This window comes from Dromiciops gliroides, chromosome 5 (genome assembly GCF_019393635.1).
Source record: "Dromiciops gliroides isolate mDroGli1 chromosome 5, mDroGli1.pri, whole genome shotgun sequence".
Lineage (NCBI taxonomy): Eukaryota > Metazoa > Chordata > Mammalia > Microbiotheria > Microbiotheriidae > Dromiciops > Dromiciops gliroides.
The window spans coordinates 223000310-223018829 of record NC_057865.1 but is presented as its reverse complement, the minus strand read 5'-3'; the positions used below and the strand labels follow the sequence as shown (position 1 = coordinate 223018829).

Here is an 18520-nt window from a genome sequence, read left to right as displayed (position 1 = left end):
TCCTTTTCAACAATAACAATAAAAATGTGTTGTAGAGGCAGCTAGGTGGCACAGTAGATAAAGCAGTGGCCCTGGATTCAGGAGTACCTGAGTTCAAATCCAGTCTCAGGCACTTGACACTAGCTGTGTGACCCTGGGCAAGTCACTTAACCCTCATTGCCCCGCAAAAAAAAAAAAAAAAGTGTTGTAAACTCCCCAGAGTAACTTAATATATTCTTCATAATATTATTTTAGACTTATTCATTAAGCCCTTAAAATAACTACCAAAGATGTTGTTGTTGTTGTATAATCTTCATTCTCAAGGAGGACCATGACATTGGGGTGATGTCATGACTTACAGTGAATTGGATTTAAGTGAGGGAGAGTTGTGCAAGGTCACCAATCTCACTCTCTCCTCCAGAGTCATCCGGGTCCACGGACAAGATATATATCAGCATGACTGGAGATGGCCCTGGATGTTTAAGGCAATTGGGCTTAAGCGACTTGCCCAGGGTCATACAACTAATAAGTTTCTGAGGTGAGATTTGAGCTCAGGTCCCCTTGACTCCAGGGCCAGTGCTCTATCCACTGTACCACCTAGCTGTTCTTCACTATGACAAAGATAATTTTTATCCAAAATGCTCAAAAGTAAAATTTTCATTATGTAATCATCAAATATAAAATTGTATTCCACCTAAATTTGTGAAAACTTTAATTTTAAAATTATAAAACTCTAATGATAAAATGATTACAAATCTTTAATGTAGGATATTCTACAAGGATTAAAAAGAAGTAATCCATTGACACCTCATAATTGGGTGATTCCTGCTTACATGCTATTAAAAAAAACTTTCAACATGAACCCCTTGGACCACTGTGAGTCATCCAAGAGCTCAGATGGGAAGTAATGGTCTATATGAACTCTCAGAGGCAGCATGATACAGTGAACAGAACTCTAGACTTAGAATCAGAAGATCCTGGGCTCAAATCCCACTTCAGACACTTACTAGCTGTGTGACCCTGGACAAGTAATTTATCTCTCTGTGCCTCAGTTTCCTCATTGACAAAATGAAAGATTTGGACTCAATGACCTTCAAAGTCACTATCAGCTCAGAATTTATGATTATATGATTCTTACTAGCTCTGTGACCCTTAATCTCTCTAGCTTCAGTTTCTTCATCTGGAAAATGGGAATAAAAACACCTACCTCACAGGTTTGTCCTGAGGATCAAATGAGACAACATCTGCAAAGTGCTCTGTGAAGCTTAAAATGCTCTATAAATGCTATTTATTGTTATTATAATTCTCCTTTAATTTAACTTTAATTTCTAATCCCAGCAAAATGCTTTAGTAGGTGATCAAGAAATGTTTGTCTTATATACATGACTAGCAAAGATATGACAATTCTGAATTTCTTTGGCCATTTAAAATATTAAAATTATGTTCAAGGGTTTAAAGTGGGCATAAATATAATGTCCCCAAAAGAATATAGAAAGATGCAGGGGAAAGAGAACCTATAGAACAAGGAGAGAAACTTTGATCATAGTTCTCTCTGTAATGAATTAGAAGGGTAAAGGAGCAATTAATTACAAATACATAGGGACATTAGGGTGACCTGGAGCAGAAACTACTGGTGTGTGTGGCTAAAGGTGGTTGGTTAATATGGAGACTGACTTTGGAGAGAAGAATGTGAAGTCGTGTTAGAAGAGTCAGTAGTGCTTGTTGATTCTGTGTTATTGGAATTAATAACTTCATGAAAACTAGGAAGGGACAGAAGAGACAGGGAGGCATCATACCAGTGGTATACTGGTTAATGTTTAACAACCTAAGCTCCAGGAAAAAAAAAAGTACACAATGACACACCTTTAAGTTTAATCTGCATTACTAACATTTTATTGATCACTTTCTTAAATCTCGACAACCAATAAAACAACAAATTAAGCTTGATTTTTAGTTTGCCAATTTCTTTTTCTTTCTTTTTTTTCTTTTTTGGTGGGGCAATGAGGGTTAAGGGACTTGCCCAGGATCACAAAGCTAGTAAGTGTCAAGTGTCTGAGGCCAGATTTGAATTCAGATCTTCCTGAATCCAGGGCTGGTGCTTTATCCACTACGCTACCTAGCTGCCCAGTTTGCCATTTTTTTTTTTTAGTGAGGCAATTGGGGTTAAGTGACTTGCCCAGGGTCACACAGCTAGTAAGTGTTAAGTGTCTGAGGCCGGATTTGAACTCAGGTACTCCTGACTCCAGGGCCGGTGCTCTATCCACTGTGCCACCTAGCTGCCCCCAGTTTGCCATTTTCTAAGGTGTAAGTGTGCAGAGTGAAAATTTAAAACTGTGAGCCAGTATGAGCTGGCTCCAGTATACCTGTGTACCATCCTCTTTGCTTTGGTTCTCTTTCCCCTGCACTATTATTTATTGTGGGGTGAGGGGATGGTGAGGTATTGTCAGTGAACATTGGTCTTGGTTTGGCATCTGGGACTCGACTGTTGTAAGTCTGCCATAAATCACTGTAGAGAATGAGTAACAGTGAGAATGGTAAGGTCAGATTCTCTGTAGTACCACTTGTGCATCATGTCGGCTTAGCTGACCTTCAGTTCCTTTCCCTGAAGCAGTGTTCCTGGTTGGAGGACACCAGGCAGATTTACATAAGGGGGCTCTGATGCAAAGAGGTTGAGAGCAGAACTCAAATGACCTAGCCCCAGTCTCTGTTCTCTCATGTAACTTTGGGCAAGCCACACTTCACTTCCCTAGGCCTCCATAGGAAGAGAGTTTGGCTAGACTGAGTTCCCATCTAGCTCTAATATTCTATAATTCTGTGATTGTGTTGTTGTGTGTAAGGTATGACAAATTTAAAGTCTACTATATACTATAATGGGCAACTAGGTGGCACAGTGGATAGAGTGCCAGGCTTGGAGTCTGGAAGACTCATCTTCATGCCTTCAAATCTGGCCTCAGACACTTACTAGCTGTGTGATGCCGGGTAAGTCACTTAACCCTGTTTACCTCAGTTTCCTCATCTGTTAAATGAGCCAGAGAAGGAAATGGCAAACCACTCCAGTATCTTTGCCAAGAAAACCCCAAAAGGACTTACAAAGAATCAGACACAACTGTACTGACTGAAAAACAAATATACGGTAATATGTAGCCCATAATGAATAACAAATTTATAGTATAAAACATAATTCTCTAATGTAATATTAATAATTTTTGTTGTTCAGTTATTTTAATTGTTTGACTCTTCATGACCCCATCTGAGGTTTTCTTGGCAAAGATACTGGAATGGTTGCTATTTTCTTCTCCAGCTCATTTTATAAATGAGGAAACTGAGGCAAACAGGGATAAGTGACTTGCACAGGATCACACAGTAAGTTTCTGAGTGCAGATTTGAACTCATGAAGATGAGTCTTCCTGACTCCAGGCCTGGTACTATATTCACTATGCCACTTTGCTTTTAGTAAATAAGGATAGATAATATTTATACAAGGTTTTTAAGGTTTGCAAAGCATTTTAGAAATGTTATCCCATTTTATCCTCGCAATAACCCTGGGAGGTAGGTACTATTATTATCCACATTTTATCAATGAGGAAACTCAGCCAGGCAGAAAGGTTAAGTGACTTGCCCAGGGTCACACAGCTAGTAATTAGCTAAGGCTGGATTTTAATTCAGGTCTTTCCTGACTCCAGGGCCATATTCTATCCTTTGGGACACCTAGCTGCCTCTTAATTAAATCTGACCTAAAATTAATATGCTCAGTCTAATAGAGACACCTAAGCTTTCAGCTAATGGTAATTTTGTTTTTCTTCTTAGAAATTAGAAAGACATGGGAGTAATCATTTGTCTAGTTCCGATCTTTTATAAAAACTATCTTAGGGAAGATCAAATTGAACTCTTCTTTGTCCCTCAGTAAATATCCTAATAGCCATTTGGGAGATTAAGCATGAATCCATTGACCAATAGCTGTATTAAAAGTTGAGATCCCTCTTTTCAAAATTAGAAGCCAGGGGGCAGCTAGGTGGTGCAGTGGTTAGAGCACTGGCCCTGGATTCAGGAGCACCTGAATTCAAATCTGGCCTCAGATACTTAACACTTACTAGCTGTGTGATTCTGGGCAAGTCGCTTAACCCCAATTGCCTCACAAAAAAATAAAAATTTAAAAAAAATCAGAAGCCATACTAAGGATTTTAACACTGAGGGTTTGAATAGGAAGCATCTCTGAAATCTGGCTAATTTAATTCAAACATTTATGAAGTATCTGCCCTCTGTAAATGCATGAATGCCAGACCTCTGTCCTCTTGTTTATCTTTTCTTTCCCTCTTTTTCCTCTCCTCCTTTCCACCTTCCTTCCAATAGCACCCCACCCCCACCCCCAGCCCACCAATCATGAGGGCAATCCTGGAGGGAAAAGATGCTTTGAAATGGCAGTCTCAAAGGAGATGGTATAGAAGGAGAAACAGGCAGTCCTTTTCCTTTTCCTTGGCCCTGGCAGGGAGGAGGATTTACACAACAATGGACTGATTATGCATTTAGGCAGCTCTGGCTGTGCTTAGCAGGAATTTCTGGTGCTCCCGCCTCCCTCTCCAGGTATCTCACTGCCATGGACCAGCAACAAAGGGCAGGAAGCAGAAATCATCAAATGAATGAGCAAAGGCAGCAAAAGGTGAACCGTAAGTGTTTACTGGGCAGTACTGCATGAGTGGAGGGAAGAAAGGCAAGACTATGGGAGGAGAGATTATGGTGATAAATCTAGGAAACCTTCCTGAAGTCATCTTGACTGGCATCTGAGTGAGGGGGAAAGTACCAAACAGGGAGAAGAGGGGACGGCTATTCTATGCATGGGGGCAGAAGGATGGATGAAAACTGATGGCTCCTACTAAATAATTCATGCAGGGTGAGCTGCAGGTCAAAATACATAATCCAGAAATCATCTCTACTTGTTTGGAAAATACATTAGATGATTTTTATTTTTTGGTAGCTGGTTTGCCTTACTGGATTTTAGACTCGAAAGCTGGAAGGGACCTGGGAGATCATCTGACTCATTCTCCCTTTTCCTTACATTTTATAGATGAGAAAAACAAGGATTAGAGATATGAAGGGATTTGCCCTATGACGCACAGCTAGTATGTAGTAGGTAGTAGGGTGACGATTCAAACCCAAACTTCTGACTCAAAATTCAGTACACATTATACTACACCATGTTCTGTTCTTATATGTGAATTCAGAGGCTAATACTCCAAGGAGGAAAGCCTTGTAAATACTATACCTCTACTAACTGAAGGGGAAGGAGTAAGGAGGAGTGGAAGCTGGTTAGAAATTAAGCATTAGCTTGGAAATTCCCCTTCTGTCAATCTCCTCCCTGTGCAACAGAGGCCCTTAATCTTTTTGTCCCACAGACCCCTTTGGCAATCTGCTGAGTCCCATGGACTCCTCAGGGCAGCTAGGTGGCACAGTGGATAAAGCACAGGCCCTGGAGTCAGGAGGACCTGAGTTCAAATCCGGCCTCAGACACTTGACACTTACTAGCTGTGTGACCCTGGGCAAGTCACTTAACCCTCATTGCCCTGGAAAAAAAAAAGGAAAAAAAATACAGGTAGAAAGATAGTTAAGAACCCTTACTAGAGAGGGCTAAAAAACTCTAGTGTCCTCCATTTCCTGTTTCTGATGCTAGAAAAATGTTCTGTAAAATGCTTCTGAAAAAAGAAAAAAAACCTCTCCTACAACCACAAAAAGCATATTTGTTGGGGATTATTTACGGCATGCAAACATACAACCTGAGAGTGTTTTCTGAGTTAACACCAAAATACTCAAACTAAAACTTGTGGTGAAGAGGTTTCAAACACTTGGAAGCCTAAGCCAGATTTAAATGCAATTGGAAAATACTCTAACAAAATAAATAAAAATAGAATAATGTTAATATGTGCTTTCCTTAGTCAATCAGCAGCTCATAGGAATCCTTTTAACCCTGGACAAGTCACTTAACCCTGTTTGCCTCAGTTTCCTCATCTGTGAAATGAACTGGAGGAAGACACAACAAACCATTCCAGTAATCTTTGCCAAGAAAACCCCAAATAGGGTCACAAAGAATTGGACACAACAGTACAACAACAGTGGCCCCATTTCTATTTGGGTTTGACCATTGTGGTGTAGTCTTCTCTGAAATGCCATGAGTAGATTATTCCAGAATGTTACCATGAATTAAGTGATCTGCTTCAGGCTCCCTAACCTCCCAGTACCCAACCAATTCTTCCCCTGGAAGACTAACTAACACAATGGAAAAGGGAAGGGGCTGAGATCCCTGGGATATGCAATAGAAACCTTCTTTTCCTCTGGCAATGAAGACAGACAAGGTTTAAATATTGGTTTTGAGAAGGTTTGATGGGAGTGACCATGATTTAACTATGTATTTGGTGCTAGCATCACCTGTACTCCTGCCCCAAGACCCAGGCAGCCTTCTAGTTCCACCTCCTCCCTTTAAACCACAGTTCTGACTCCTTCCCATTCCCACAAGACCTTGCTCTCAGCTGCTATTATGAAATATCTGATAAGGAAAAGCTATTCTGTGCTGTTCAACCTTTTTATCAAGGACTTAGATGAAGGCAAAAAGACCATGCTTATCAAATATGTAGATGACATGAAACTAGAGGAGACTGTTAACACAGTCAATGATAGAATCAGGATTCAAAAGAATGCTGACAGACAGAAACCTTGGGCGGAACCTAACAAGATGAAACAATATAGAGAAATGGAAGATCTCACAGATAGGTTAGAATACAGGATGGGGGAAACATGACTCCACGATATGAACATCCATGGAGACAGATCCTGGGGAATTCTATGAACTGCCCACACAAGATGAATCATTAGTGTGGTGCTGTAGCCAAAAAGTACCTATTCAATCTTAGGCTTCATTATGGGGAGTATTAGATTCACTTCTGAATATATCACAGCTTAGGAAGAATGTTGACAAGCTGGATCCAACACATGAGAGCTTTGAATCAAGAACGGTAGAGGGCATTGGACTAAGGTTCAAGAGAGTTGGATTTGAATCCTAGTTCTTCCACTAAACAGTGGCATGCCTTGGACAAGAAGCAAACTATCCCTGTGTCTATATTTTTTCATTTCTTAGATAAAAATATTGAATTAGATGATCAGAAGTGGTAGTTGGGGGTAGCTAGGTGGTACAGTGGATAGAGCACCGGCCCTGGAGTCAGGAGGACTTGAGTTCAAATTTGGCCTCAGAAACTTGATACTTATTAACTGTGTGACCCTGGGCAAGTCACTTAACTCCAATTGCCTTACAAAAAAAAAAGTGGTAGCTGGAGTGATAGGCTGGGAGTTAGACATGGTTTCAAAATCTGCTTTGGACAATTACTATCTGTGTGGCAGAAGTCACACTTAACCTCTTTAACCTTTTGTTTTCTCATTTGTAAAATGAGAAGGTTGGACTTCAGGGCTTCTAATGTCTCTTCCAGTTCTAAATGTATGATCCTGTTCTTAAAATTTATGAAGCTGTGTCCAAAAGCAAGTGAATTGATGAAGTGACTCAGGATGATGAGAGGCTTCCAAGTCTTGCTACACAAAAATCTGTTGAGAAAACTGAAAATGTTTAACTTGGAGAAGAGACCTAGGGGCATGAGGGGTGTCTTTGGATATTTGAAGGCCTGTCATGTATGTGGAAGAGGGAATGTACTTGTTCTATTTGGCAAGAGAACTGGGTCCAATGGGTAGAATTTGCCATGAGGCATATTGGGCTCAATATCAGGAAAATATTCTGAACAATTAGAGTTGTCCACAAGCAGAATGGGTTACCTCAAGGGGTAGTCGGTTCACCATCACCAGATTATGACAGAGTGATAATCTGCACAGAACAACCAGTAGATCAGGGCTATAGGGCCTCAAGGCACAGACATCCATGGGGTAAGTTCTCTCCACTGAGCAGTTTATTCTCACCATAGGAGGACCACACACACAATGACATCCATGCCCATGCCTCACTTCATGATCTTTAGCTAACCCCTACTATCCTCCATATTTTTATGGTCTCTTCTTCAAGGCCCAATGGAGGTAAGAGTTATACTACTCTCTCCCAGCAAAACTGTATCTGTACTCTGTTCTTTTCATCCTGTAGTCTCTAATTTGCAACTACCTCTACCCCAAATATTTTAGCTCAGAGTAGCAGTCCTGCCCAGCACTCAAACTCTTCTAGTAGAGGTTTAATGGCAAACATGTCAGGTTATCTAAAGGATGGTTTGGGGTGTTCAAACTAGATAGACTAAGGTGAGACAGCATTATACAGTGGGAAAAGTGCCATATTTAGAGAAGACCTGGGATAAGGTTCTGTCTGCCATTTATAAGCAGTGTAACCTTGAGCAAGTCACCAAGTCTCTGTGTTTCAGTTTCTTCACCTGTAAAACGAAGGCATTGGATTAGGTGATGTCAAATGTCCTTTCAGTCTCTAAATTGATAATTCTATAACTATATCCATGGTTCTTAAACCATGTGAACTCACAGGGCACTGATGGATATTTTAAAGTTTTAAATTTTAAGTTAACTACTTATTAAATAGAATTGTTAGGTATTTCTTTTGGTCTAAAATCTAGAAACACTAAGGCACTGTGAATGGAGAAAGTTTGGGAACCTTTGAACTAGGGACCTTCCAACTATAAGGTTTTATGATTCTATTCTAAGATATAGTCTGAAAGCTAGATAAGGTATTACTTTTCTTTTTTAATGTAATAAAGATTTTTATTTATAGTTTTGGGTTCCAATTTTTATCCCACCTTCCCTGACTGCCCTCCCTCCTCCCTGAGGCAGTAAACATTCAGATATGGGTTATATATGTGTGGTTATGCAAAGTGTTACTATATTTGTAATTTTATACAAGAAAACTTGATTAAAAGGAAAAAAATTAAAGTGAAAAGAGCATGCTTCAGTCTGTTCCATCAATATCAGTTCTTTCTTTGGAGGTGGGTAGTATGTTTTATCAATGGTACTTTGGGATTGTCTTTGATCATTGTATTTTTAGAAAAGTCAAGTCATTCTCAGTTCTTCATCAAACAATATTACTGTCTCTGTGCACAATGTTCTCTTGGTTCTGCTTACTTCATCATATATCATTTCTTATGTGTCTTTCCAGGTCTTTCTGAAGTCATCCTGCTTGTCATTTCTTATAGCACAATATCTTTTTTGAGGGTCTTTTGCACTTAAAAAAAAGTACCTTTACACTAGAAGAGCGCTTGATTGTTTTTCTGGTAGTCACATTATCTCATTTGATCCTCATCACAAGGTAGTCCTGAGAATCATTATTATCCCCATTCTTCAGAGTAGACAAATGAAGCATAGAGGGCCCAAGTGCTGGAAACCAGGACTAAAATCCAGGTCTCTTGGCTTTTAGGCCAATACTCTCTTTACTACATCTCTACTATGTTGAAAATCCCCCAAAAGACTTAAAATACTGTATTTTAATGGGAGATTTCAGGTATTGTGAAAAGAAATTCTATAGTTCAAGGAGTACCCTTTCTGGGACCTTCAAATTAAGCATGTAAGCCATCACTCATTCAAAAGGCTGACTCTTGGGTTTACATTTTTCTTTTGAAGAAGAGAGTAGGGAGGTAGATAGGGAAGAGAAGTGTCCAGATTTGTGATATGATCAACGTAAGGAACTCTACACATGGAAACTTTCTCCATGGATGTAGATCAATGATTTGTCTGCAGCTTAAAATCTCCTGGAATACTGAAAGGTTTTGACCAACCCAGAGTCTCATAGAGAGTGTTCTTCAGATTTAAGACTTCAACCTACATCTTTCTGGCCCCCAAGCCTGGTCCCATATCTATTCTTTCCACATTTCCACTTTTAAAAGGAAAATGCATCATAGAGTGGGAGTCAGAAAACCTGGTTTGTAGCCCCAGCTCTGCCATTAACTGGCTGGGTGACAATGGGACAAGCCATAGAATTAAAAATATCAGAGCTGGAAGGGCCCTTAGAGACCCCCTAGTCCAGCCTCTTCATTTTATAGCTGAAGTCACTGATTCTCTCTGAGCAGCCTTTTTTTTTTAACTTAAAAAAACAGTGATAATAACTGCCTTTTTTACCTCAGAGAGTTAAAATAAAGATTTGGTGAAACATTGTATAGTATACTATTTTGTACATGCAGTGTGCTATTTTGTAAACCGTAAGGTCTGATACAAATATAAGACTGGGGTGTATCATCATCATCAGCACCATTGTTTCCTTTATCATTTTCATTTCATTGCTCTAGCATTGTTATCCATAATCAAAGAAGAAACAATCATTGAAAACTGTAACAAGGGAGATATTTAGACAAAATTCATGTTAGGAGAGATTGTAGAAAGAGAAATTCGTCTCATTCTTTCCCCCAATTCCCTTACTTCTTTGGCGGGAGGATTGGATCTCAATGGCCTGGGATTAAGTCATTGTAAAATGGCAGGGAGGGGTGAATGAGATGAGCCACTAAAGCACTGGGCATGGAGTTCAAATGTGACCATGGGCAAGTCATTTAACTCTGTTCAGTTTCCTTATCTGTAAAATGAGCTGGAGAAGGAAATGGCAAAACCACTCCAGTATCTTTGCCAAGAAAACCCCAAACGGGTTCACAAAGAGTTGCACATGACTGAAATGACTGAACAAAAAAATTTATTCATGTGTACATACACATGAATGTGTAAAATGGGTAAAAGATGTATTCATATATACACGCATACACAGATAATGTAAGGTATGCACATGTAGCTCTATATATGTGTATGTAGTAATCAGTTACCAAGGATATGCTAAGTATTCAACACCAAGAAGACCCGGGTTCAAGTCCCACCTAGGCAAGTCACTTAATCTCTCAGGGCCCAGGGGGAACTCTTTAGGTTTATGAGTTACAGAGAAGGTACTGACCTGCACTGAGAGAGGGAATTTCTTTATCTAGGAGTTTTTTATACTAATGAGTTTTCTATGCACATGGTCAGATGGGTGTCACTGTGGCTCCTCTTGCAGGTCAAATTCACTATAGCTGTGGAATACTCTGAAGTCCCACTGTAAGCCATGGAGGGCTCTGTCCTCAGCCCCACATCCTGGGAAAAACGGCGGGCATGGCTACAGAAGACCCACAACTGGCAGACGCAGATCCTAGAGGAGGAGGCAGCAGCTGCCCTTCAAGATGTTCCAGACCCTGAGCCCCCCAACCTGGATGATGTCTTCTTGGAAGGTGAGAAGAAGTTAGGCATCTAGAAAGACTTGAGGTCACCAGAGTGGGCTTCTCTGGGGAAATAATGCTAAGCATAGTTGGGCAGATTGTGGACTTGTGAGAGCCTTATTTTGACCACTTTCAGAGGTTCAAGAAGAGTTGAAGCTTTGGGCAGAAGGCTGACCAAATTTTGTCTATAGAAGGTGGTTAATAGAAGTGTTTGGTGAATGAATGAATGACTGAGTGAATGAATGAATGGATGGATGGATGGAGTGGGAACATATCAGAAGAAGTATGGGATCAGTTGTAAAGAATCTGACAATGGGGAGGCATTAGTAGGATGCCAGAATATGAGAGCTTAGCCCTGAGAGTATATGGTGTCCTGGAAACTAATTTGCTTTGTTGTAAAATGCCATGGAAAGAACATTGTACTGGGAGTCAGCAGACCTGGAATCTTGTTTTGTCTTGATGACAGAATTTGTGTGTGAACTTGGGCAAGTCCCTTCATTTCTTTGGGGGTAAAAACTGCTCTATCTCCCAAGGTAATTGCCTAGCTTCCATTGAGGAGGGCATCCAACCTAAGCAAGAGAGGTCATACTTTTATTATATTCAATCTTAGGAAGAAAAAATAAGTCTAAACAGTAAAAGTGCCATGTCACTGAAACTGAATTTAGTGTCTGTTGGTAATGAAGCAAGTAGAGGAAGGGAGGGAGGGGGAGAGGAAAAGGGTGACACTGTGGTTCTAGTTTCCCCTGATTCTCCTGCTGATTTAGTTTCTGCCTTCTTTAGAGAGTCCCATGAATAAGATTGAAGACTGGCTGCAGGATTGTGGGTAAGTATAGAACCATGTCCAGTGGGAAGTGAGCCAAAGTGGAAGAGAGATGAGTACCCTGACTCCTTGATTAAACTTTCACTCTCTGCAATTAGGAAAAGACTGGAGAAAAGTACAGAATCTAAGTTTGAGTGTGTGTTCCAGGTTTAATGCTAGAGCCTAGGGTTAGGACAAATGGATGGAATATGGACCTAGAACTTCAAGGGTTAAGATGTAAGTAAGGATTTGAGTTTGGGTTTGGGATGCAGGTCAGGAGTAGGGATTAGAGTTGTGACTATGAAATGAAGCTAAGAGCTGTGGCTGAGTGGCCCTGATTTGGGATTCACAGATTTCTTTTTTATTTGTTCTGGGGCTTGTGGGCTGAAATAAAGAAAAGGGAGACAGAGACCTGGGTACTTTCTCTTTAAGGATAATACCACTGAGGATGGACCAAAAGTACTGAATGAGAGACTAATTAGATGTCAGGAAAGACTTTTTCAAAATCTTAGACATAAGAGTACATATAGACACAGATACATACATCGACATGGCTATAGACATAGACAAACACATATAGAGGTAGACATAGACAAAGATATAGGCATAGAGATGGAAGACGTTTTTGGCATCTCCTTCTTCCATGGAATGGTAGAAAGAAAATTGGATTTGAAAGTAGATAAACTGGGTTTCGCTCTATCTTGAGCATTTTGCCTCTCTGAGTTTTAGTTTCCTCTTCTGTACAATGAGTAGGAGCTAAGTGATTTGCTATATAAGCTCACTTCCAAGTCCAAATCTCATGATATTGAATAACCGTAGATTAGGTTGTGTTTTATGGTTTTCTTTGTTGCTAGGAAGGGTTCCATGGTGGGCACGATATATCAAGAAACAACTGTAATTAAAAAACAATCAATAAAATATACAAATGAAAATTTTTAAAAAGCACAGAAAAGAGGCTATGTTTTATTGATGTCAAAGTGATGGACTGAATGATGTAATTAAGCTTCCTTTAAGAGTACAAAGTATACATGTTTTGGAACCACTTTTTTATACCTCATTCCAGGAAATAGGCAGGTAAGTGGCACAGTGAATAGAGTATCAGACCCAGAACTCAGGAAAACCTGAGTTCAAATCCTGCTTCAGACACTTACTAGCTGTGTGACCCTGGGCAAGTCACTTAACTCTGTCTCAATTTCCTCATCTGTAAAATGAGCTAGAGAAGAAAATGGCAAACCATTCTAGCATCTTTGCCAAGAAAATTCCAAATAGGGTTATGAAGAGTCAGACATGACTGAAACAACTGAACAACAACAACAACAACAACAGCAACAACAACAACATATACTCTCATGTCTGTAAGTAACCTTAATCCAAACATTCTGCTTGGTGGTTTATGAGAGCCAGTGAGATATGAAACCTGAAGTCAAATCCCAATTCTGACAATTGTCATAAATGTGACCCTGGGCAAGTTATTTCATCTGTGTGAATCACATTTTCCAGACCATTAAAATGGGATTGATAATACTTATGCTACATATTGAGAGGATTTTATGATTTAGAATTAGAAGGCAAAGTAACTATAATGAGTAAAGTACTTTTTAAGTCTTAAAGCTCTATGAAAATGTAAATTATATATCAGACATAGAAATAAAAATAAAATAGTATATAGGTTAGAACAAATAAAATGGGAAACAGTAGCATGGTTAATTCCAAAAAAAAGATGATCCGAAAGATATTTCTGGACTGTCTTTAAAATAGATCCTATGGTATTCATACAGTGTAATTTATTATTTGCCTGGGGCAGATTTTGAAATCTTATAACACTCTTTGAGCACATGCAGCAGGGGCATTGCTGGAAATAGGAGATCATGGGATTTATACCAGGATTGCTTTGAGGGAATAGGAAGCACACTATCCCTCCTACTATCTTTAGATTTATATTAGCCATGAGTAATCAACAATGCAGATACTAGAGAGCCAACTCTCTTCATTAGTGGCAATATCCTCTCTCCATGCTCCTTTGTCTTGTCGAATCAAAATAATAAATTCTCATGTGAGCATAAGAATATCAAAATCCCACTGGATTTGAAGTCAGAAGACCTGGGTTTTAATGATGAGTGTGTTACTTCATAGAATCACAGTCTCAGAATTAAACAAGACCTCTGAGGACATTCATTCTAACTGAAACTTAACTGACAATTCTCTCTCTCTACAGTTTTAAGAAATCTTAGCCAGATTTTGCTTGAAGATTTCTAGTGAGAGGGACCAAACCATGTCCTCAAGTAGACTATTCCACTTTTGGGGAGTTCTAATCATTAGAAGCCTCCTTCTATCTCTGCTCCTTTGTACATCCCATCTACTTCTCCTAGTTTTATACTCTGACCCTGAGCAGAACAAGTCTGATTCCAAATAACAGACCTTCTTCTCTTTTCTCTTCTCTTCTCTTCTCTTCTCTTCTCTTCTCTTCTCTTCTCTTCTCTTCTCTTCTCTTCTCTTCTCTTCTCTTCTCTTCTCTTCTCTTCTCTTCTCTTCTCTTCTCTTCTCTTCTCTTCTCTTCTCTCCTCTCCTCTCCTCTCCTCTCCTCTCCTCTCCTCTCCTCTCCTCTCCTCTCCTCTCCTCTCCTCTCCTCTCCTCTCCTCTCCTCTCCTCTCCTCTCCTCTCCTCTCCTCTCCTCTCCTCTCCTCTCCTCTCCTCTTCTCCTCTTCTCCTCTTTTCATTTTTGCAGGGCATTGAGGGTTAAGTGACTTGCCTAGGGTCACACAGCAAGTAAGTGTCAAATGTCTGAGGCTGGATTTGAACTCAGGTCCTCTTGAATCCAGGGCCTGTACTTTATCCACTGCACCACCTAGCTACCCCCAAATGAGATTTTTAAATGTTTGAAGACAGCTATTGTGCTTTCTCTAAGTTAAACATTCCTAGTTCTTTCAACAAACATTAAGAGTTTGTTGATTTCCTGTGGAATATCTCCAACTATTTCTTAAAATGTGGCATGAGAACTGAACAGAATTCATTCCAGATATGTTCTGACCAGGGCAGAGTATGGGGGACTATTACCTCCCTCAGTCTGAAGACTCTGCTACTTTATTTTTTTCTTTTTTTGGGGGGGGCAATGAGGGTTAAATGACTTGCCCATGGTCACACAGTGAGTGTTAAGTGTCTGAGGCCAGATTTGAAGTCAGGTCCTCCTGAATCCAGGGTCTGTGCTTTATCCACTGCACCACCTAGCTGCCCCATGTGCTACTCTTAATGTAGTCAAAGATTAGATTAGGTTGAGTTTGGGGGTTTGGGAGTTTTAGGGGCTTTTTGGTCTACTATATATCACTTAGTGTTGACTCATTTTGAGGTTATAGTCTGCTAAAAGCCTGTTATCTTTCAGATGAATTGTTATCTAATCATACCTCTCCCATTTTCTGTTTGTATAGTTAATTATTTTTATTTATCCTATTACATTTAATTTCATTAGATTCAGCTCAAAATTCTATCCTATCTTTTCTCATACCAACTCTGTAATTTGATATGATTGATAGCTGCCTGTTCCAATAGTCATCATTGGCAATTCTTTTGATCATTTGTCAGGTGAAGAATGTCTCATTTTTATGAATTTGGCTCAATTCCCTATATATTTGAGAAATGAGACCTTTATCAGAGAAACTTACTGTAAATGTTTTTTCCCCCAGTTTCCTGCTTTCTAATTTTGGCAATATGCGTAAAAGCTTTAAAATAATCAAAATGATCCATTTTTCTTCCTGTGATCCTCTCTATTTCTTATTTGGTCAGAAATGTTCCCCTTATCCATAAATCTGACAGACAATTTTTTCCACATGGAGCCAATCATTCAAGTAGTTTGGAAACCATCTAATTATAAGACCATCTAGCCCAAAGCTCACCATCTCGTCCTCAAGGAAGCATGAGATACTGTCAAATGCTTTGTGGAAATCTAGTTAATCTCTATCTCTAACTTGCTCTTAATCTTTCAGTCTAGTAAAACTGTCACAAAAGGAAATGATGTTGGTTCTGTGTGACCATGAAGCCACCCTGCATCACTGAGTTCACTATTTCTTTTTCTATAACTGCTTCCCAATACCTTTAATCTTACTTCCTGAATTTTTCCAGGGATCAGTTAAGATTCCACTCTCATTCCTTAGTACCCATGTGACTTTAAGCAAATCACTAAAACTATGAATTTCAGTTTCCTCATCTGTAAAGTGAAAGGAATGGACAAGATGCTCTCTCTCTCTTCACAAATATATAGTTATAGATATCAATATCAATATCGATATCGATATATAGATATGGATATAGATACAGATACAGATACAGATACAGATACAGATATAGATAGATGTAGAAGTCTAGGCAAAAGTCAACCCAGTACAACATGGGAAGCCTGACATCAATCAGTCAAAAAACATTTATTAAGTACTTATTGTGTGCTAAGCAGTATGCTAAGTGTGAGAAAGGCCAAAACAGGCTATGTCCTCAAAAAGCTCATAATTCAATAGGGAAGAACATACCAGATATAAACAGAGTCTATATAAACAGAGCAGGAAGTCCCCCTCAAAGGGGAACTAAGAGAGGCCTCTTGTAGAAGATGGGATGTGAACTGATTCATGGGAAAAGCCAAAGAAAGTAAGAGGTGGAAGGAAAGCATGATAGGCATAGGAGATAGCCAATATAAAGGCATAGAGGTGGGAAATGGAGTGTCATATACTAGGGACAGCAAGAAGGCCAGTGAAGTTAGATCATAGAGTTTATGGGAGTAAAATTAAAAAAATAATTTGAAAAGGCAGGAAGGACCCAGGACATAATAGGGATCATTGAATTTCTTTTTTTTTTTTTTTGAGTAGGGGTAGGGTGTGATGTGATCAAACTGACACTTTAGGAAAATCATTTTGGCAGATGAATGGAGGGTGGATTGGAAGGAATGGAAAAAACTATTAGGATAGCCCAAGCAAGAGGTGAGAAAGGTCTGAACTAGAGTGGTGGCTATAAAAGTGAAGAAAGTGGCTATGTAAGTGAAGAAAAGGTGTTGTGAAAGTTGAAATGACAAGATATGGCAACAGAGTAGATGTGTTGGGTGAGGGGGAACTTGGAGATGATTCTGAGGTCGTGAGCCTGGGTAATTGAGAAAATGTTGGGATTGTGGACAGTAACAGAGAAGTTGGGGAGAATAGAGAATTTTCTGGGAAAGATGAATTCTATTTTGGACATCTTACATTTGAGATGCCTATGGGACATTCAGTTAGAGATGTCCAAAAGACAGTTAGTGATAGGGATGCTCAGAAGAGAGACCTAGAGCTAAATACAAAGAGCTGGGGATCATCTACATAGAGATGCTAATTAACCTGAGAGAAACATGGCCAGTCATCTAGTTTCCAGGAAAATTCTATTATCTTTACGTAAGGCAGCATAAACCACAGCTTTCTGTATTTCAGATCCTCCGAAGAAGGGTTTCCTGAAGAGCTTGGCCTGTCCATCCACAGTGGTGAGTGATGAATCTGTTCCCTCCCTTGCTCTCTTTCCTGAACTATGGATTGTGTTTATTTTTTTAACTATACCTTTTCTTGAAAATATATACCGTTGATCCCTCAGGTAACTCAGGTAAATTCAGGTAAGGGAATTTTGATAGCTCACAGCACGAGTCAGCTGGGTCTTTTCCATGTACAGATAGCTCATTTTCTCAATGACAGCATCATGCATTCCTCTGCACATTACTAGCCAGTCAATAAATATTTATTAAGCACCCACTATGTGCTAGGCACATTGGGGATACAAAGAAAGGTTAAAGATAATCCCTGCTCTCAGGGAGTTCATAGTATATGTGATTGTGTGACTGTTGGTATGGGGAGGGGAGGTATAAGGGAAGAGGAATTAATGTTACATGTGACTGTGTATGCAGTTGTATATATTGAAACATGAGTTTGTATAGATTTGTCTTTCATGTGTATGTACAGGTGTGCATACTTATGAGTTTGTATGTATATATGTGTAGTTGTATACATATATACCACCTTCTGCTTTCCTCTTTGACTGAGATCCTCTTGGTTTCTTGGTTATGTCTAAGGGTGTCCCAGCCATGAAGCCAGCTTTGATGATGACCTGACCTTGGGAGCAGAAGGTAAGAGCTAAAGGACCCAAGGGTAGTAGGATCTGAGGGAATTATAAAGAGCAGAGGCTTAGAATGTGAACTCCAGAGAGGTGTTGGGGCATATCTCTGCTTTAGATAAGTGGAGGCTGCCACCAACATTGTGAAATTTGAAGGATGCAGAAAAGTCTTCAGTTCAGAAGTGTATGCATATGTGTGTGCACACACACATACCTTTCTGAAATTTTGCTATTAGAAATGTATCCCAGGGGCAGCTAGGTGGTGCAGTGGATAAAGCACTGGCCCTGGATTCAGGAGGACTTGAGTTCAAATTTGGCCTCAGACACTTGACTAGCTGTGTGACCCTGAGCAAGTCACTTAACCCTTATTGCCCCACCAAAAAAAAAGAAAAGAAATGTATCCCTTTGGATACCTATATCTAAGTCTTAAATATAT

At 39.6% G+C, this 18520-nt stretch overlaps 1 protein-coding gene across 1 annotated transcript in view; it reads left to right on the top strand.

Moving 5' to 3' along the window:
- TESPA1 (thymocyte expressed, positive selection associated 1) overlaps positions 1–18520 on the top strand; it is a 57899-nt gene that overhangs the window by 25000 nt on the left and 14379 nt on the right. The window contains exons 3-6 of the mRNA XM_043968084.1: positions 10982–11192; positions 11961–12003; positions 17415–17464; positions 18044–18097. Coding sequence (XP_043824019.1) covers positions 11030–11192; positions 11961–12003; positions 17415–17464; positions 18044–18097 — 310 coding nt within the window. The 5' untranslated portion in view covers positions 10982–11029. The remainder of the gene's footprint in view (positions 1–10981; positions 11193–11960; positions 12004–17414; positions 17465–18043; positions 18098–18520) is intronic.